Source organism: Salvelinus sp. IW2-2015, unplaced genomic scaffold (genome assembly GCF_002910315.2).
Source record: "Salvelinus sp. IW2-2015 unplaced genomic scaffold, ASM291031v2 Un_scaffold19, whole genome shotgun sequence".
Lineage (NCBI taxonomy): Eukaryota > Metazoa > Chordata > Actinopteri > Salmoniformes > Salmonidae > Salvelinus > Salvelinus sp. IW2-2015.
The window spans coordinates 393755-415925 of NW_019942505.1; the positions used below are offsets into that span (position 1 = coordinate 393755).

The 22171-nt window shown below is 41.5% G+C and overlaps 2 protein-coding genes across 4 annotated transcripts in view; both read left to right on the top strand.

The window, feature by feature from the left end:
- LOC112068000 (EVI5-like protein) overlaps positions 1-10259 on the top strand; it is a 43160-nt gene extending 32901 nt beyond the window's left edge. For 2 of the 3 annotated variants that reach the window (XM_024134983.2, XM_024134984.2), the window contains 4 exons: positions 2986-3132; positions 3534-3629; positions 3843-3938; positions 5264-10259. In XM_024134983.2, coding sequence (XP_023990751.1) covers positions 2986-3132; positions 3534-3629; positions 3843-3938; positions 5264-5566 — 642 coding nt within the window. In that variant the 3' untranslated portion in view covers positions 5567-10259. The remainder of the gene's footprint in view (positions 1-2985; positions 3133-3533; positions 3630-3842; positions 3939-5263) is intronic. The other variant, XM_024134985.2, reaches the window with a different exon arrangement.
- Positions 10260-10630: 371 nt separating this feature from the next.
- LOC112068001 (zinc finger protein Gfi-1b) lies at positions 10631-17688 on the top strand. The gene is made up of 7 exons (XM_024134986.2): positions 10631-11210; positions 11331-11398; positions 12435-12782; positions 12988-13148; positions 13579-13719; positions 16557-16722; positions 17114-17688. The coding sequence occupies exons 3-7, from the start codon at positions 12509-12511 to the stop codon at positions 17275-17277; spliced, it is 906 nt and encodes a 301-aa protein (XP_023990754.2). The 5' UTR covers positions 10631-11210; positions 11331-11398; positions 12435-12508; the 3' UTR covers positions 17278-17688.
- The last annotated feature ends 4483 nt before the right edge of the window (positions 17689-22171 follow it).

Consider the following 22171-nt stretch of genomic DNA (forward strand, 5'->3'; position numbering starts at 1 on the left):
TATCATATACAGTACCAGTCAACATTTTGGACCCATCTACTCATTCAAGGGTTTTTATTTATTTTTACTATTTTCTAAATTCTAGAATAATAGTGAAGACATCAAAACTATGAAATAACACATAATTTAGTAACCAAAAAAGTGTTAACTTCTTACGGCTGAAATCCCGTTAACGGGATCGATATGACAACAGCCAGTGAAAGTGCAGGGCGCCAAATTCAAACAACAGAAATCTCATAATTAAAATTCCTCAAACATACAAGTATTATACACCATTTTAAAGATAAACTTGTTGTTAATCCCACCACAGTGTACGATTTCAAAAAGGCTTTACGACGAAAGCATAACATGCGATTATGTTAGGTCAGCACCTAGTCACAGAAAAACACAGCCATTTTTCCAGTCAAAGAGTCACAAAGAGTCACAAAAAGCAGAAAGAGATAAAATTAATCACTAACCTTTGATGATTTTTATCAGATGACACTCATAGGACTTCATGTTACACAATACATGTTTACATTGGCGCGTTATGTTCAGTAATGTTTTGCTTCCAAAACATCCGGTGATTTTGCAGAGAGMCACATTAATTTACAGAAATACTCATAAACATTGATAAAAGATACAAGTATTATGCATGGAATTATAGATAAACTTCTCCTTAATGCAACCGCTGTGTCAGATTTCAAAAAAGCTTTACGGAAAAAGCACACCWTGCAATAATCTGAGTACAGCGCTTAGAGACCAAAACAAGCCATACAGATACCCGCCATGTTGTGGAGTCAACAAAAGTCAGAAATAGCATTATAAATATTCACTTCACTACTCATTCTTTGATGATCTTCATCAGAATGCACTCCCAGGAATCCCAGTTCCACAATAAATGTTTGTTTTGTTCGATAAATCCATTTATGTCCAAATACCTCCTTTTTGTTTGCGCGTTTAGTTTACAAATCCAAATTCACACGGCGCAGGCACTTAGTTCAGACGACAGTTCCATTAGAGTTCGTAGAAACATGTCAAACGATGTATAGAATCAATCTTTAGGATGTTTTTATCATAAATCTTCAATAATGTTTCAACCGGACAATTCCTTTGTCTTTAGAAAGGAAAAGGAACGCAGCTAACTCTCACGGGCACACGCGAGACTTAGCTCATGGCATTCTGCCAGACACCTGACTCAATCAGCTCTTATTCGCCCCCCCTTCACAGTAGAAGCCTGAAACAAGGTTCTAAAGACTGTTGACATCTAGTGGAAGCCTTAGGAAGTGCAATTGAATGACATTTTACACTGTATATTGGATAGGCAAAGACTTGAAAACCTACAAACCTCAGATTTCCCACTTCCTGGTTGGATTTTTTCACAGGTTTTTGCCTGCCATATGACTTCTGTTATACTCACAGACATCATTCAAACAGTTTTAGAAACTTCAGAGTGTTTTCTATCCAAATCAACTAATAATATGCATATCTTAGCTTCTGGGCCTGAGTAGCAGGCAGTTTACTCTGGGCACCTTATTSATCCAAGCTACTCAATACTGCCCCCCAGCCATAAGATTAAACAAATCAAATATGTTTGAGATTCTTCAAATAGACACCCTTTGCCTTGATGACAGCTTTGCAMACTCTTGGCATTCTCTCAACCTGCTTCACCTGGAATGCTTTTACAACAGTCTTGAAGGAGTTCCCACATATGCTGAGCACTTGTTGGCTGCTTTTCCTTCACTCTGCGGTCCAACTCATCCCAAACCATCTCAATTGGATGGGGTCGGGTGATTGTGGAGGCCAGGTCATCTGATGTAGCACTCATCACTCTCCTTGGTCAAATAGCCCTTACATAGCCTGTTTTGGGTCATTGTCCTGTTGAAAACAAATGATAGTCCCACTAAGCGTAAACCAGATGGGATGGCATATTGGTCCCGTGGTCCCGTGTGGCTCAGTTGGTAGAGCATGGCGCTTGCAACGCCAGGGTTGTGGGTTCATTCCCCACGGGGGGACCAGGATGAATATGTATGAACTTTCCAATTTTGTAAGTCGCTCTGGATAAGAGCGTCAGCTAAATGACTTAAATGTAAATGTAAATATTGCTGCAGAATGCTGTGGTAGCCATTAAGTGTGCCTTGAATTCTAAATAAATCACAGACAGTGTCACCAGCAAAGCAGCATCTCCTGTCTCTTATACACATCTAGATGTGTATAAGAGACAGCCTCTGAGCAGTTGATGTTGAGATGTGTCTGTTACTTGAACTCTGTTGCAATTTCTGAGGCTTGTAACTAATGAACTTTTCCTCTGCAGCAGAGGTAACTCTGGGTCTTCCTTTCCTGTGGTGGTCCTCATGAGAGCCAGTTTCATCATAGCGCTTGATGGTTTTTCGGCTGCACTTGAAGAAACTTTCAAAGTTCTTGAAATGTTCCATATTGACTGACCTTCATTTCTTAAAGTAATGATGGACTGTCGTTTCTCTTTGCATATTTAAGCTGTTCTTACCATAATATGGACTTGGTCTTTTACCAAACAGGGTTATCTTCTGTGTACCACCCCTACCTTGTCACAACACGACTGATTGGCTCAAGGAAAGAAATTCCAAAAATGAACTTTTAACTAGGCACACCTGTTAATTGAAATGCATTCCAGGTGACTACCTCATGAAGCTGGTTGAGAGAATGCCAAGAGTTTTCAAAGCTGTCATCAAGGCAAAGGGTGGCTACTTTGAACAATCTCAAATATAAAATATATTTTGATTTAACACTTTTGGTTACTACATGATTCAATATGTGTTATTTAATAGTTTTGATGTCTTCACTATTATTCTACAATGTAGAAAATAGTAAACATAAATAAATACCCTTGAATGAGTAGGTGTCCAAACTTTTGACTTTTTTGACTGTACATGACATTTAAATACTTGTAATTTAGCAGACGCTAATCCAGTGACTAATTACGCTTTCAGCCTTCTGACACTGTCCCCACTCTCTCTTCACCTTCAGAACCAGATTCACAGCAAGCTGATTGGGCGCCATGAGGTGGAGAGCGCCGCCATGCAGGAGAGGCTGCAGCAGCTGGCGAGCCAGAACAAGGGGCTGCAGGCCCAGCTCACCGAGATGAAGAGGAAACAGTCCGAGCTCGACTGCAAGGTGGGGGAGAGGAGGATGGAGGTAGCCAATGGTAGCGTTGAAATGTGTGGAATAAGTGGGCTGCAAGTTAAGACAGGGGAGGGAGAGTGGGGATGAATGCGCAGAAAGAAAGAGGGATGGAGAATGGAAGCGGGAGGAGAGGGGKAGTAGAGAAGGTATATGGAGGAAGGTAGTGGAATAAGTGGACTGACTGCCAGGTGAGAGAGGAGAGGAGAGGGTGGGGGAAAAGGAAGCAACCTAGGGTGACATTGATAAGTGGGCTTTGTGTGTGAGCCTGCAATCTAAACAGACGCAATTGCACAACTAGATGGTCTAGTGGCTTTCACTCAGGCTGTGCGCCAGAGGTGATTTCTCTCTCTCTTGTTTTTTCTCTTCTACCACACTCTTCCCTCTCTCTGTAGAGTAAAGAGGAGGTGATGACGGTGCGCTTGCGGGAGGCTGACAGCATGGCCGCCATGGCTGAGCTCAGACAGAAGATAGCTGAGCTGGAGATACAGGTGGGATGTTTGTACACAGATCTGAACTTGACTTCCATATTGAATGGATGTCATTGTCAAGTGTGTTTAGATTTCTTCTGGGTGGTATGTGTGCATTGGAGAGATCGTCTTCCCTGCTTCTTTGGCGTTGACTGTTCGGTTGTGTACGTATGTGGGCGAGTATGTGAGCATGTGAGATTGTGTGTGTCTAATCCCCCTATCCCTGTCCTACAGAAGGAGGAGGGTCTGATCCAGGGCCAGCTGAACCACTCTGACTCCAGGCAGTATATCACCCAGCTTCGAGACCAGATCGGAGAACTCAAGAATGAGGTCACACACATTTAACAGTCATTTAGCAGACGCTCTTATCCAGAGCAACTTACAGTAGTGAGTTTGTACTTTTTGTGGTACTGGTCCCCCGTGGGAATGGAACCCGCAACCCTGGTGTTGCAAGCGCAATGCTCTACCAACTGAGAGACACACACACACACACACACACACACACACAGTAAAAGCCCTCGTGTCTGGGGTTAGTTTAGCCATTGAAACCCAGCTACATGTGAATCAGATCCCCTCATGCTTTTTGTATTTCTCTGAAATGATAGATGTTGGCCGCCACATAAAGCATGACATACTAGAATCACTACTCTGGCCTTCCTCTGTATGACATTTCCAACCACAGAACAGACGTACCCCCCTACCCCTTCAAAACCCCAGGCCTCAGAAAGAGAGCTATGAATGCGTGTGAGAACTAGACAACACTGATTCTCACATGCTTAAAMACACACACACACWAACATAGCTGAACCACGTAATATACACTTGCTCATTCAGAGAGCGGCTTTGCGTGAGAAGGGAGTGATGGGACTGACTTGCCCTTTTCTGTTTACTAGTTCTTAGAGTGCATACTGTTGGTTGTATTTGTCATATGGAGCCTTTATGTAAAGAGTATCGAAACATTCGTGACAAAGTCAAAATTAGCCAGCAGTAATTTTCCGGTCTCAAAAATCTCAGGCATCTATTTTGCAAATGAATTCATGTTTTGGTGTTGGACCAGATCATAAGTAGAATTAGCATAAATGTTTTTAATTTTTTTTGTAACAGTTTAAGTTATGATTCTAAGGTGTTTGTCATACCAATGACTTGAATATTTGAATATTTGAATATTCAGATTTTGTCCCAGAACAATATGATACACTTCGAGAAGGGCTGAACTAGAATCAGATCTGTTTTTTTCCAGCCAGTATAGTGTACATGATTGAGCTCTTCTGTGTAAACCAAGACAGAAGAGGAAGAGGTGGGCGAGTGCCTAGTTATAGTGTTCCTATTGGTTAACCACTACCCTCCCCCTCCTACCAGCCTAACTCAGTACAAATCTCAGAGTTTTCTGTAAGTACTGAATCAGTGTTGTATCTACACATGCGTACTCACGCAGACACACACAGGCACATCAGACTGGATTTAACCTTGTCACTGCAGGCTAGACCACCATACCAGGTTGCTATAGAAATGGGTCACTTTCCAACCAGTGTACACACTCTTCTCACCAACAAACTGCATCAAAAGCCTTTCTTTGTGATATCAGTAATATCCAAGATGATTGAGACAATAATCTACGGGTATGAATGTCTTAACCTAATTTCTTTCTCTTTTAGATCAGGCAGCTCCGCGGGCAGCGCTCCAAGTTCGCTCCTAGTTCCCGGGGCGGGGGCTACCCGGATCTGTGTCTAGCTAGCCCCTCGTCAGCCGGAGGCGACTACCTGAGCTCGGATGAGGACCTTCTTCCCAGCCCCATCCCCCCCAACGCCATGTACCCCGCCCTGCCCCACCCCTCGGCCAGGCTGGACAGCGAGGGCAGCACCGACAGCGAAGCAGAGGTCCACCCGGACCACCCCCACCACGGCCCCTCGCAGCAGCTCTACACTAGCATGGTGTGTGCTGAGGTCCTGGACAACTGAGCCATGGAGGTCCCTGGAACTCCCTGGTCCTGACCTAGACTACTAAAGATACTGTACTCAGTATCTCTTTAGTATTAGAGATGCTGTACTCGCCCCAACTTTACTGTACTACTGTTCTCACCCTAAACTACTGTAACCTGTAACGGACATCCTCCCCTCCTTCTTCGTGTTGGTGCCATGGTCTCTCCTCTTTGTTATTCTCTTCTCTCCATTTCCCCCTTTTACTTCTCTGTTCACTCCTATCTCTCTTCACTTATCCCTCTTTATCTCCCTCTATCTCCCTCAATCTCTTTTTCCTCTACATTCTCACAGACCCTGAGTCAATTCCAGTCCTATTCCCCTGTCTTGTCCTGTCCTTGGCATTAGTTTCCACATTGCACTCCGGACCTGAGTGAAGAACAGATAACTTCAGTATGCTCGCTCACTGTGCAGCAAGCATATCCTATCCGCACAGAAAGCCGAGAAAATAAAAGGGATTGAAAATAGACAAAAAAAAATGCTTTCAACTTTCAATACTCCAACCATACCACACAGCAGTGACTATGAGATGCAAAGGACATCGCTTTGATGAAATGATTCCCCTCAAGTTTGGAAGGACTTCAATATGGACTTGGGATCGGTAAAAGAGGATATGGATGGATGACTTGTTGGGCTTGACCCTGCTCTTACTGTCCCGTGAGCGAGATGTGGAACGTACTGTCTCCCATCTTTCTCTTTCCTCCTCCTTTTCTCTCTCTCTCCATCTCTCTTTCTGTCATTCCATCATTCCAAGAAGACCCATTGGCCACCTGCACTGCCTGTTAAAATGRAAACAACCATCCACTGTAACCTCACAATGCACACTTCAAAAAAAAATAGAGCGAGAGGGAACGAAGGAAGGATAGGGGTAGGAAAAGAGAGGAGTATGGCATGGACTTGTACACATCAATATCATAGGGATGTTACTAGATGACATCACATGCATAGATGAATATTAACAATTTCCCTTACTGAAATATGTTTGTTGTGTGTGTCTCAATGACTTGCAAATGAAACAAGGCAAGCGAATTACGATGGCTAATGTCAACAACAACAAAAATCTCAACGTTGCCAAATCTTAGGTCATTTTTCTGCTATTATTTATGTTCTTATTTATTTGAATATTTTTTATATATCTATATAGATACCAACGGCGGCCAAACTTTATATATACGTTGAGTTCCCTCGGTCCTTTGTGCCAACTTGAATCCCGAGGCTGAGGTGTCAACGGACGGTGTCCATGACGATGCGTGTCAGAGAGACAGAGCAAATGCGCTGCTATGATTATCCTTTTTTCTCACAGTCTTCTTTTATGTTTTGTTCTATCTGCTCGACATACAGTTGAACTTTACACCCCTTAGGAATCAGTTGTGAGTGCGAAAACTACTGTGAAGAAATTGTTGAACGGTTATGGCTATGCTTCATARTGTCTCTACCTATGACTTCTGAAATAGCCACACATAAACAACTCCTKTTATAATCTATTTGAAATGTGTTAAGGCATTTTTAAACCCTAAGAGCAGGTATCAACCCACAAGTGTTTATAAGAGCAATGGCTCAGTCAATCATTCATTTTGTCTAATGGTGAGGCTGGAGTTTACTAGTTTGGGACTGATTGGCATGTGTCCGTCAAAATGCTGTGTGAGTGACGTGAAGGGGTTAATTTGAAGTTACCAAAAAAATKAGAATTTGTTGAAATTGACCAATCRGAGGCAAAAATATATATAATTTACCAGCTACAAGTGTACTGATCAGATCATCATAAATATCATTATCAAGTTGGACCAGGGTCATCACTCTGTTTATGTCTCTGTTGTTCTGTTCTCTGTTGTTCTCGTCTCAGTCATGGTGCTGTATGATGAATTATCAATACCTCTCCTTCCAGAATAGCCAACTGTGACATCTTCCTCTTTCTACTGCCTGTTACCAATAGGATTTAGGGATGGATGGAAACATTCAGTTGAACGTGTGGACTGAAAATGTCTGACTATCTGATCCATGCTGTTACTACAGCTTCAGATGGCTAAAATGCACAGGTTAACAGACTGGGGGCAGTATTTTGCCTAGTATATACCTCACTGGCTAACTATGTGGCATATCATCCCAATAGTCTTGAATATATGACAAATGCTTGTTAGAATTAGCTTTAGCTCAGTCATTAGGAGTGGGGAGACGAATGCATCGCCTCGGTGTCATGTTTCCAAAGCATTCAAATGTTCTGTGTTTATATCAATGGGACAGAGTTGATCATGGGAATCGATGATAGCCAACTGGAAAGAAGCGCAATGTGGTTGCTTTCCCAATGTCAAGGGGGAAAGGATTCCATACAAACTCTATATTGTCTTACGTCTGTGGCAGACACTTCACATATCCCATTTTATATATTCTTACAACAGTGGAAGCAAAACGTATTGTATAATTCAATAATATTCCATATGACAACCTGAACTGAAGTATTAATATAAATATATCACAAGAATAATTGAGTTGATTTGCTGATGCAGAGGATGTGTAGTAATATATTCAACAGGGTGATATACGATCCTAAGATTCTGGATATACGATCCTAAGATTATGGATCTAAGATTCTAGATCTCCTCTTGACTTAAAGCAGTGAGTGCTGTTCTGGGAATATGGGAGTGGATGCTTGTAGTGGTTAGTGTAGCAAGCTAAGGCCCTGTCTCATGTCAGTATTAGTGAGCACTTGCAAGATTTCTTGGTAGTATTGAGGTACTGTATAATGCTATGCCACCAAGCCTATGCATCCCAACTTTGTATCATGTTTTCTTGTGTTCAAATTATGCCATGCACTCAGATTTGGTGTGTGCCTGGCTTTTGTTGCACAGTGATGCTGAATGAAGGGGGAACCTGTCACCAACTGCCAAGGAAATAAGGGAGCTCTTCTAATGGGGTTCAACTGCCATGTAGCCCATCTTTCACTCGCTCAACTATTACAAATAACCACCTTTTTAGAGGTTAAACCAGTGCAGCAGCTGAAATCACTGTTGTCTGKTGTAACATCCTGGACCAGTCAGTTAAGGTATTACTTTAGCAATGGGAGGGAGTTCAGATGCCATGTGTTGTCAACCTGTGGTAGAGTATAGTCTTGGTCAGTGGTGGAAAAAGAACTTGAGTCATACCTGAGTAAAAGTAAAGATACCTTTTAATAGACAAATAGACAAATACTCAAATAAAAATGAGTCACCCAGTAAAATACTACTTGAGTAAAAGTATTTGGTTTTAAATATGCATCAGTATCAAAAGTAAAAGTATTAATCATTTCAAATTCCCTACATTCAGCAAACCAGACTTCACCATTTTCTTGCTTTTTTAAAATGTACGGTTAGCCAGGGGCACACCGACACTCAGATATAATTTACAAACAAAGCATTTGTGCTTAGTGAGTCCGCCAGATCAGAGGCAATAGGGGTGTTCTCTAGATAAGTGTGTTAATTTGACCATTTTCCTGTCCTGCTAAGCATTCAAAATGTAACGAGTACTTTTGCGTTTCAGATAAAATGTATGGAGTAAAAAGTACATGTATTTTCTGTAACTTTTACGCCACTAAATTCCTAAAGTTGTCAAAAATATAAATAGTAAAGTACAGATACCAAAAAACTACTGAAGTAGTACTTTAAATTATTTTTTACTTAAGTACTTTACTCCCCTATTAGACACTACTAGACAGTGTCTAATTTACACAAAGTCTTGTGCACTCGCTCCACACTCGCATAACACCAGGGTGTATGACAACCCTGCATAATACAAACACTATACTGCTGTTCAGAGATGGTGCTCGGATGCGGAGTTCCCCAGTGTCCCAACTACAACTGGTATAACTGTGACTAAAATACTTTTTGATACACATGAAGATGCCCTCTGATTCAGTATTTGTCATCCGTGTAGTTTTATGATTAGCRTTGGTATGGCTATTCTTTGATCTGAACCAAGATCATGTTTAAAATCTTAGGGTGTGGGGAATGGTAGGGTTCCATGTTTAAATCTATATAGTGCCATAATGTAGGTAGATTTATACATAGTATATCAAATGCAATTTTCATAGACAGTTCAGCATTTGCACTCTGGTTTAGGATGGTGTTCACCAAAAATATCTCAAAGGTGAAGGCCACTGTTGAGCTAGGACTGAAGGATCCCCAATATGTTTAAGATTTATATATATATATATATGTATGTATGTGTGTAACCATGTTAGAATGAAACTGGAACGCTATACATGCCATTGTCTGTGTCTCAAAGAAGAAGGAAACAAAACATGGAGACTCCCCCTTATGGACGGTGTCCTCATGCATACCCTGGGTTGTATTCATTAGGGCACACAATGTCAAATATTTTTAAATGTTCTGCAACAGAAAACAAAAATTAGTGTTTCTTATTGGACAAGTCCATGAAGTACCTCCCGGTTTCAGTCACTTTTCTTCCATTTGGYGCCTCAAACACAACCCCGGTGTAGGACTTCTCTCATGTATGTAACAGCAGGTCGGTATCCACTTTACTCCCCCCAACCTTGTTCAATCTCTCTTGCAATTCTACCAATGTGTTGTCAAGTATATTAATGACAGTAATAAAGATGATATTAATGACAATATTATGAAAACATTTCAGTGTTCTGTACTTGATGATGATATGAAATAAACATTGACACCACATTCTCAGATGCCATGTCGAGGTGGCACGGTGTTGTGTTGATTGTCTCCACCCCTGTCTTCATTTGGATATAAAATCCATTGTAATCTTCCATTGAACCTGTTATCCTCTTTGGCTCTCTGTCCCTCTCTTATCTTTCTCTCCCGTCCTGCTCATCACAACATTGGGTTACCAGTTAATTTCTGTTTGGGCTTTCCGTCTCCATCGCKCTCTGCTCTAACTTCCATTTTGAAACYCCCTCCTGTCTCAACACTTGTGTGTGTCGACACTTTGCCGCACATTACTCAAGTGACCCCACCAACCTCCTCTCATTCAGTTACTTGGTATTCTCTTGCCTCACTTCCACACATCTTCCTGTTTTGTGATCATGTGAATCATTTTGATATAACAATGAAGTAGACTGATATTAGAGATTTGTATACCAACCTCAAGTCAAAGAGGACATTTGGTCATTTGAAAGTGAAGTGATTAGARAGAGTACATCTGGACTTGTTTGGTCCTATATACTGTAGCAGAGCGGCGATGAGTGGGTTTTTAGTGCAGCAGAAAGACCTGTTGCTCAGCAGTGGAGTCTGTCTGGTCTTTCTGAGGAAGCTCTGTGGTTGAGGTGGCTGCTGCTGAGTGGAGCGGTGCTATACAGATACGCTCTTCCCCATCACTTTCATTGGGCTTCACTTTACTGAACACTACGTCTCAGTGGCAGAATACAGCCTAGAACTTCAACTTGAGCATATAGATAGATTTTTACTGTAATGATACATGATTTGAGCTTCCTATTCAATTTTAATTTGTTTACTACGTAGTTGGAGATTCAGGAGTAAAGTTTACAGTTTGGCATATCATATTTTGATATTTATTTTTGTTTTAATTCATTTAGAATTTGAGCCTGAATGTATTTGTTCAGCCTATTTGCTTGATGTGAAAGGTTGACATTTGTATGCCTTTTAAAGAACCTTATCTGGTAAGTTTGTATGAAACACTTTTTTGTAGTGAGATTTTCACATTTTYCATTCTCGCCGTAATGGCATAAATTACAGTATCACCATCTTTTAAAATCAAAGCTCTTTTGTCATCTCACCAGGTGACTTGACTGAAGACATCATCTCCAAGAGGGCTAGCCGCAGAGATTTCTCATTTCTCTTTTATTAGGTGAGTTTTTCTGCATTTACCGTACCAAATTAATTCAGCCAATGTGTTCAATCTAATCATTTATCTCCACGGKTGTATCTGCATCATACTTAGTTATGCTATTTCAAATGTCACCTTGTATCTGCAAAATTGCACAGTAGAAAGAGTTCCGTGTTTTATTTACAGATCCATTGGCCCTTGGGCAAAAGATTTGAACTATTCTGCCTAGAACATAGAATACTTCAAATGAGAAATATTTTATATCTGAAGCTTTTAACCACTATGAATCCAGCAGAGGAAAAATAAATCAAGTTTTGCTATTTTTGGGAGCCTTTTTGTCCCTAGTCTTCTATCTTGTTATGTCTTCAATACTCTACCATTTGCCACCTGTAAGGCTGTGCAACCAGAGGGGAGAGAGCTCACAGGGTGAGTCGGGATAATACATAACGGTCTGCTGTGTTTGGTTGAATTCGGGTGGTAGCTGCTGTGGAATGGTTACAAAACACTGGGTGCTAGTATATGCTGCCACAGTTTATGCAGCAATCCAACCAAGCTCAAGCGTAATGAGTATGTGCAATGACTTGGCTGAGGCGATCTGTCTAGAGATGTCTGTGAATTATACATAACACACATTTAATGCCAAATAAATGACCTCCTTTATGAATAGATACAGTAGGAAAAGCTCTGCTGGGAAAATACTCTATTTMCATTCAGCATATTTGAACTGATTTCATTATGGAGCTCGTTTTTATGGTTTCAAAATGTTGTCTTCATAATTTTAGTGTCAGCAAAACCCACAGTACTGTTACCTTCAAAGTGGTTGTGTGACCAGGGCCTGTACTGTGTTGATCTCGGATCAGGTCTCGGATCAGGTCCCCCTTGTTCCTGTTATCCTATTCATAATGATCTGAAAGTTAACTACTCTGATAAGCTTTATGAATACGGCAGTGTAGTATGTGACCGTGTTAGTCAAAGCACTGCTGCCACCTGCTGTATGTTGGTTGATATGAATAACACCTGGACTATTATGTCAATTTTCATGTACTCCATATTGCAGGGCCTTCTACTTCCCTTCCATTAGACTGAGYCTACAAAACCCTCTGTGCTCCTGCTGCTTCTCGCTTCCCCACCATGCCTCGYTCTTTCCTGGTGAGGAGGGGGGGCTCTCACMCTCTGCGCCCCAAAGCAGGTAGCCCCTGCTTGGGCACRACCCYGGTGCCAGTRGGTCCCTCAGAAACAGACAAGAGRCAGKGGGGTACCCTTCAGGGMCAGCYGTCACCKAAGAGTGCAGTGTCTCTAGTGACACACAATGAGGCCTACCCAYCACAGCCCTCTCCACCTCCAGCCCTCCACCCTGCCTCATATAGTCCCCCTTACCTTCACCCCACCAGTCCCATGTCTTCAGGTAGGTGTTGAACACTGAGGCTCAGCTAACACAAGCTCATGTACATCTGCCAGATTTGTGTATTATTGTTCTTCCATAATCATTCATTCTTTAACAATTTTCATTAAAGTTAAGACTGAAACAGCAATGTGTTTAAGACCTAGAGATCAGTGATTGCTTGTAAGAGGGGCTATTAATGTAACTTCCTGCTATTCTCCATCTTAAGACGGTAGAGCTGCGCTGCACCACCACTCTCCCTCCCAGTTGAACCCTGGCAGCCCTGCTGAGGAGGTGGGCTCTCCCCTCCTGGGAGAGACCCGACACAGAGACTGTCCCCAGATCAGTGACCASAGGACCACTGGGACTGAATGTCCACTGTGTGGAAAGGTTAGTGGATGATCCCAAATCAGTTTTGTTATTCTAACCCTCTGATAAGTCCTCATTGCAAATAATAAAATGTTCTTAATTGATTTACCAGTATAAATAAAGGTGAATTATTAAACATCAATCCTCCTCTCCATCAAAAAGGTTTGATATTAGTGATAAGAGAAAGCTATGTTTGCTTCCATCATGGATAGTGAACAATTCGGGCTCATTGGAATAGCACTGAGGTGATTGGATAGACCTACACACAGCCTTCTTATTAACCAAAGGTCAAAGTGCAGCAACTGAAGTCTGACATGCTTTAACTCTCTATTCTGTTTTTTTTTTACTGGAAGACCAGTGTGAGGATTAGATTAAGATAAGAGGTCTATTGTATTTACTGCACTGCTCTCCACTTCTGCAAATCACATTAAAGTGTTTGTTTTCTTTTCAGAGTTTCTTTTCTTTCTCCAGTGTGGAGTCCCACGTCCACAAGTCCCATGGTGGCAGACACAAGCAGTCATCAGCACACATCAAGACTAACAGTCAGCCGTACGGCTATAGGCCAGACCTGGGTTTGAGCTACAGGGTCAAGGTAGGAATAACACACCTAATAACGCCAAATAAGGTCTGTTGCCTGCCACATTACATGTATAATGAAGGGTTTTAAAGCAGCTCTGGKGTCAGGTCTATTATAATCAGATCACATGGTGACGTCAAGATGTGGGACATAAGTTCCATCCCACCTGAAAAGGCTGATATTGTAGGCATTTTTTTCATACAGCTCTTACAGAAAAAGGGCATTATCATAATTTCACAATGTTATTTCGACCTCATAGTATGGAAATATCATAAAAAGAACTGGAAATCAAGTTATTAACTGCACTGTTCTACTAAGATATATGGAATTGTTTTAAGGTCATAGCAAGGATAATTTAGCTATTTGATTTTGAATTTTAAGACTCCTTGAAGTACCCCAAAAATATATAAAAAATATGTTTTTTGTCCTTACTGTTATTAGCCCATAAAAACGCATTGAATAACAGATTCACTACACGGAACAACAGATAGTCCCCCAAAAAGATCAAAAGGAAGTTAGTTCTGAAGTGTCTCTCCTATATCGGAGAGATTTAAGAAAGATCAGGAAACATATATATATATATACAGTGGGGAGAACAAGTATTGGACACACTGCCGATTTTGCAAGTTTTCCTACTTACAAAGTATGTAGAGGTCTGTAATTTTTATCATAGGTACACTTCAACTGTGAGAGACGGAATCTAAAACAAAAATCCAGAAAATCACATTGTATGATTTTTAAGTAATTAATTTGCATTTTATTGCATGACATAAGTATTTGATCACCTACCAACCAGTAAGAATTCCGGCTCTCACAGACCTGTTAGTTTTCTTTAAGAAGCCCTCCTGTTCTCCACTCATTACCTGTATTAACTGCACCTGTTTGAACTCGTTACATGTATAAAAGACACCTGTCCACACACTCAATCAAACAGACTCCAACCTCTCCACAATGGCCAAGACCAGAGAGCTGTGTAAGGACATCAGGGCTAAAATTGTAGACCTGCACAAGGCTGGATGGGCTACAGGACAATAGGCAAGCAGCTTGGTGAGAAGGCAACAACTGTTGGCGCAATTATTAGAAAATGGAAGAAGTTCAAGATGACGGTCAATCACCCTCGGTCTGGGGCTCCATGCAAGATCTCACCTCGTGGGCATCAATGATCATGAGGAAGGTGAGGGATCAGCCCAGAACTACACGGCAGGACCTGGTCAATGACCTGAAGAGAGCTGGACCACAGTCTCAAAGAAAACCATTAGTAACACACTACGCCGTCATGGATTAAAATCCTGCAGCGCACGCAAGGTCCCCTGCTCAAGCCAGCGCATGTCCAGGCCCCTCTGAAGTTTGCCAATGACCATCTGGATGATCCAGAGGAGGAATGGGAGAAGGTCATGTGGTCTGATGAGACAAAAATAGAGCTTTTTTGTCTAAACTCCCCTCGCTGTGTTTGGAGGAAGAAGAAGGATGAGTACAACCCCAAGAACACCATCCCAACCGTGAAGCATGGAGGTGGAAACATCATTCTTTGGGGATGCTTTTCTGCAAAGGGGACAGGACGACTGCACCGTATTGAGGGGAGGATGGATGGGGCCATGTATCGCGAGACTTGGCCAACAACCTCCTTCCCTCAGTAAGAGCATTGAAGATGGGTCGTGGCTGGGTCTTCCAGCATGACAACGACCCGAAACACACAGCCAGGGCAACTAAGGAGTGGCTCCGTAAGAAGCATCTCAAGGTCCGAGTGGCCTTGCCAGTCTCCAGACCTGAACCCAATAGAAAATCTTTGGAGGGAGCTGAAAGTCCGTATTGCCCAGCGACAGCCCCGAAACCTGAAGGATCTGGAGAAGGTCGTATGGAGGAGTGGGCCAAAATCCCTGCTGCAGTGTGTGCAACCTGGTCAAGAACTACAGGAAACGTATGATCTCTGTAATTGCAAACAAAGGTTTCTGTACCAAATATTAAGTTCTGCTTTCTGATGTATCAAATACTTATGTCATGCAATAAAAATGCAAAATGAATTACTTAAAAAATCATACAATGTGATTTTCTGGATTTTTGTTTTCGATTCCGTCTCTCACAGTTGAAGTGTACCTATGATAAAAATTACAGACCTCTACATGTTTTGTAAGTAGGAAAACCTGCAAAATCGGCAGTGTGTCAAATACTTGTTCTCCCCACTGTATATATATATATWTTTTTTTATTATATATTTTTTTACATGTATTTAACCCCACATTTTGGGCATTAAATAGTCTCCATATATACTTCCATACATTTTTTCAGCTGGTACCAGGGGACCTTCAGACGAGTCTTGCGAGAGTCCTAGAGCAGAACATGTATGTTCGTGAGAGTCTCATCTTTCCATAGAGGGGTCAAAATAGTTTGTAGGACATTCGGGAACGCTACAGATGATTTTGTGCGAAGACCGATTTTCAAGATGTCTCCTGGTCTGACAAATACCGCTCTGGCWCTGTCAACTTTCACCTCAGATGTGAAAGTGCGACATAGGCGGATGCGGTGGATTGAGCATCTGCAACATCGGGGGATGTGGTGGATTGAGACGCATCCAATGCAAAAACAACATCTCTCTATCTTAAACTGGGGGATTTTTTAATGCTAATTAGATCAACATTAGGGAGTTTTAAGAGTTTGATGCTAGTTATAAACTATATACAGGAAAAAACACTACAGTAGACCCTATACATGACTATATGGCCCATATTATATGGCCTATATTCGTTTTTGTGTGGTGTAAAAAAAAAAAAGATTCATTAAACTTCTCATGAAACTGTGAGCCCAATAAATCAATTTTTTTTACAAAATATATGCTGTGTTCTCATGTGTTTCAGGAGCGTACGTTTGCCTGTAAGGTGTGTGGGAAAGTGTTCAAGCGCTCCTCCACCCTGTCCACTCACCTGCTAATCCACTCTGACACGCGACCTTATCCCTGTCAATACTGTGGCAAAAGATTTCACCAGAAATCTGATATGAAAAAACACACCTTCATTCACACAGGTGAATCAATATTTATTCTATGGAAATAGGGATCTTGTCTTTGTCACAGTCACGTTAGAAACATATAATCTATTTTAAATATGTTTAAAAAACTATGAGAGTGGTAGGGGCATGTGGTGCCTAAATGTAGTGAATACATGCCAGAATCCGGCGGAAGGTGATTTGGCCTTTAGAATTAATAAATATAACAGCCACTGCATGCCCCTACCACTCTCATTGATTTGGATTAAGTTAGCTGAAGTTTGTATTGGCTGTTAAATTAAAGAAAACCGAACCATGCATTACAGTTTTTCCTGGCTCACTTTCAGGGTGAGGAACCATCTAACATGCAGTTATAAAAGAGTGAACTTCCCCTTTAATACAGTATGTCCCCTCTGCCCTCCTATCCCAGGTGAGAAGCCCCATGTGTGCCAGGTGTGTGGCAAAGCCTTCAGCCAGAGCTCCAACCTCATCACCCACAGTCGTCAGCACAGTCGCAACCAGCCCTACCGCTGCCTCTATGGCTTCCAGCGCAAACAGGACCTGAGACAAAACCAGGAGAATCACCGTACATAGACCTTTAGGCCAAGACCCTAGCTAAGAGCTGATCTGAGCTCAGTTTTCACAATCGGGAGAACCACTGTACATAGATAGCAACAAMAAAAAAACTCACATGGTCATAGCTGACCCCAGATAATGTTTTCATTATAAGGGGCACCACTGCACAAGCTAAACAGAAGCTGGGGATGGATGGAAGAAGGGAAGGATAATCCACAAAAAATTCTAACGAACATTTACCTTGTCTGTAGTTGAATCCCAACTGTATATTTTGCCTACATGTATATATTTAACCTTTTTCAATGTCATCATAGGGTCATATCTGAAAATATGTTTAAAACACCTTTGAACTTTATTCCAAAGTATCGCTTTCTTTTGTGTTTGCATTAAAAATCTTTTATCCACTTTCAGATTTGGATAACAACAAGATATTATTGTTATGAATGAATGATCATTGTTTTTTTAAGTGATCAAACTCCCTTGCTTTTTAATGATTTACCTCTCGGGGTGGTTTTAAAGGTATGTCACTTTGAGATAAAATAAGTTAAACCGTGTGCGACGCCCACATAGGTTCTCTTGAATTCTCTGGAACTGAATCATCATCTTTAATCTCTTTAAATATCTGGAACCAAAACATTTACCTGGATTTAAATACCTGTGATGGGCTGAGAATGCCCCCTCTCTCTCGGTCAGCGCTACCCTATAAAAGCACAGCCTCTCTTCACTCTGCACTAAAACACCTGATCCCTTCAACCCCCCCACTGCACCACCAAGGAAGAACACACAGACATAGGCAAATACATAATTTAGAATAAATGCTTTAGGTTTAGGTTTTAAATCACAATTGGCCTCATTGTGACCACATCCCCAGGCTTTAATATAGACTTAAATATATATAGTTTTTAAACAGTTTCAATCAGTATACAGACCAAGACATCACAAAAGACGTACTGTATGTACTGCCAGTTTATGCAATGAGTGGTGACTGACACTTAATATCAATTTCAGTATCTTCAATGGATGTTGTACCCTGCTTTCCATTTCCATTTGGAGCATCTCATTGTTTCTCTTCCTCTCACCCTTTTCTCTGTTCTTCTCCATCGTAGCAACAATGGGTTAGGGAAAGAGTGCTCCAGCTTCAGGCACAGACAGCCATGACGACAGCCGTGACGACAGCCATGACATATCAGGCGTAAACGAATCAGACCAAAGCATAATAGGTGTTAAGGGCGGTATTTCAATTGGCAAATCACCAATCAGGCTGGTAACCTGATCCAGCAGGAGGGGCTCTGTATATACATTTATATTTTATTATTGTGCAATGCCACTTACACTATGTGGCCTATCCCATATGCAATTATAAAACACATTGATAGACATTTCAAAGAATAAAGCAATTACATGTCTATATACAGTGAGCTCCAAAAGTATTGGGACCCTGACAAATATATAGATTTATTGGCTCTACTCCAACACTTTGGATTTGAAATTATACATTGACTGAGGTTAAAGTTCAGACTCTCAATTTCAATTTGAGGGTATTTTCATCCATATCAGGTGAACCGTTTATATATTAGAGCACGTTTTGTGCATAGTCCCCCCCATTTTACAGGACCAAAAGTATTGGTACAAATTCAGTTATGTGTATTCAAGTCCAAAGTTAAGTATTTGGTCCCATATTCATAGCACGCAATGACTACATCAAGCTTGTGACTAAAAACATTTGTTGGATGTGTCGTGGAAATTACCACTAAGGACCCCAAAGTCAAGCTTAAATTATTTTATGTTTATTCACGCCAGCGGAGCGATTACAGACAAACAGCACTTCTCAGTACAAGTTAGTCAGAAGCTCTGAGGAGGTACTACCACCTCAGCATATCTATAGTATGCCAATGAGTTACACATAAATACATTTTTGATTCCCTCTTGGTCAAGTGTACAATTGCAGGCTGTATCTCCCACATGATTACTACCTTTAATATGGGGCTCCCGAGTTGCGCAGCGTTCTAAGGCACTGCATCTCAGTGCAAGAGGTGTCAYTACAGTCCCTGGTTCAATTCCAGGCTGTTTCACATCCGGCTGTGATTGGGAGTCCCATAGGAGTGGTGCACAATTGGCCCAGCGTCRTCCAGGTTTGGCTGGGGTAGGCCGTCATTGTAAATAAGAATTTGTTATTAACTGACTTGCCTAGTTAAATAAAATAAAACACTAAAATACACCAGGGGGCCACCAGAGAACCCACAATAGTGATAGGGGGGTTACTACTATTATCAGGACGTTCATAAGTAACACAGTTTGGGGGCTTTATACATCTAGTAAAAGGTCATGTCATCTGGTCTCTTTGGGGATAGGTGACAAAGGGCAGGAATGACATCACACTTAAGGTGTAATTCAAGCCTAGGGGGACCCCCATATATGGTAGTCCCTTGTTTCGCCCTTGAGGAGCAAGCCCACAGACCCAACATGACCTCTCACTAACTGTTGCTTTAGCCACCAACTCAGCTCTACTCAGAAATAAGTTGGACTGTTCTTCCACAGGGGGGGTTCCTTCAATGCCCTCCTCTGTCTGCTGCTTCTGACTTCTGGGCCTATATTCCAGGCCTGCGTCGGTCCCTTTGGCTCGTAACCTCCTTCCGCCACTAGGGTCTCTGGCCCAGGCAGAGTCTTTCTCAATTGATCAACATCAGTCTGTGGAGTKGGTCCTTCTGGCAGCTTACCAATAGGGAAGCTGAGAGTCACTGCTGCAAAGACACACAGACAGACAGAAAAGGAAGCGGTGCTACGTAGTGGTGGGGAACCCTCCATACACTCACTGGATTCTTACGAATATTCAATTAGTTTCAAAACCCACCTGCAAGATGAACAGTGCACCCTCCCCTCACTTTGTGCTCTCTTCAYAGTTTAGGGGCAGCTCTCTGTCTCTCCTTTTCACCTTTCCGAATCATAATTTGACCTATTGATCCAACCCAAATTTAGAATGACAGTCCCTAGTGCTTCACATTGAGTCTATCACTCGAATGTTAGACCCTCAACTTAGCACACACCGACACTGGCAGAATGTACATTTACATACAGGAAACAAATATACAGTATTGTTAGGTTSTAATTATTATAGCAAGAACTCGACGGACACTATGAAAGCACATACCATGTTTATTCATGTTCATTCAAACAGCTGTACAAAGACATTTTCACACAAGCACTGATATTTAACCCTTCCTCCTAGGCTGAGTCTCCTCCTACACATCTGAACAAACATTGTATCTTTACTGCTAGTCAGGAAACTAAAGGATATGGGCCATAAACTTTTCTTTCTCCCTTAATGTGACCTGACCTGACCTCGACCCCCTTCATCACTAATCCATGTCTCTCTCCCCTTATCAATGCTGCCATGTGTGATCGTTTTCCCTGCCCTCAGCACATTACAAGCTTAATTGCACACACACCATATACCTTCCTCCTACAGATAACTTCTAGTGTAGACCCTCTAAACCTAAGCACTCAATATTTCAATAGGATACCTGATAATTAACCCTATCCCAAGTTTAGGAGTTAGTACCCAGAATCCATCAGTATGTACTACTAACGTTGACATACATTATATTAATCTTATATTTCTAGCATTAACTATTCTCATCCCGGCCCCATAATGACAGATTGGTATCTTAATGCATTTTTCTTGTTTTTGTTATGTTTTTTCTAAATTACAAAACATTTGCAGTGTGCAAACCACCCCCCTCCCTCCCAGCAATTATTCTTCTGAAATCTCTTCATTTTCCTCTTAAGATAGATTTACAGTTCATCCTTTCAATGGCACACATGTAACTCATGCATGTCAAAGTGGATGGCCCTTGATAATGTCCCCATTTCAATAGCTGGGAAGTAATCAGATTTTCCCAAGCAGACGAATCTCTCACCTGAGCCGCCACCACCATCCTTTACKGTCCATTCTGTCTTGTCCCTTTTCTGACCAGTGCAYCAGCTGCATGAGAGAAGTTTGGACGTGATCTCTCTCCATGCTCACTCCATGTGGACGTTCTCAGGACTCATGCCGCACTCCTGAGAGAAAAGGCMGTTGAAAGCTTAAATTGGATGCTGTACACCGGTTGTTGGCTCGGACTCAGGTCTCAAGTAGAAGTCATGAAAGACAGGGCCATAGTGAACGCCATTGTCGCCATTACTTTAGCCGGTTAAAGAGGGTGAAGCTCACACWGTTCTTGGTCAAATTATCCCTTCCRTGCGTCTAAATAYCATCTGYGGTCACCTTTGCTATAACCTCGAGAAAGGACAGACCAGAACAACAGTTTATTTTATTTCTGATTCAGGAAATCCAGACCAACTATTCACWGTATGACAAATTATTACATTCCCAATATTCTTAATASAAATTCCTAAGACAAATGTCAAAGAGAAYAACAACACACCATTAAAACCATTTTTGMAAATTGGCTTATACTCCCTTATCATATTGGCGACCTCACCGCAGAGTTACAGGGTCAAAGAGTTAKAGGACTAATCCTTAGGGAGAAATCCAGACCATCCAGCAGACYCAATCTGGTGAGATTTGTATTGACGCAAGACAAAAACAAAACAGAAGCAACAGCAATACACTTCTTCAYATATYAATCGAGGTGGGGAAAACTTCAATCCATTTGGAGTAACTGTCAACCATTACCAACATATATTTTTTCCTTTTACAGTCAGGCATGTGAAGAAAATCMATTTGYATGTTTACCAAAGGGCCCCAGGGGACCGGTAATTCTGCCTTTGGACTCCAAAAAAAAAACAACAGTGCCTGTTAAATAAAAATAACAAATAAAATTAGAATTACAACCCTTGATAACTCCATATTAAATGAATTGTATCCCATAAGGTAATGGTAAAATAGACTAGAGATAGGTGTCCCTCATTT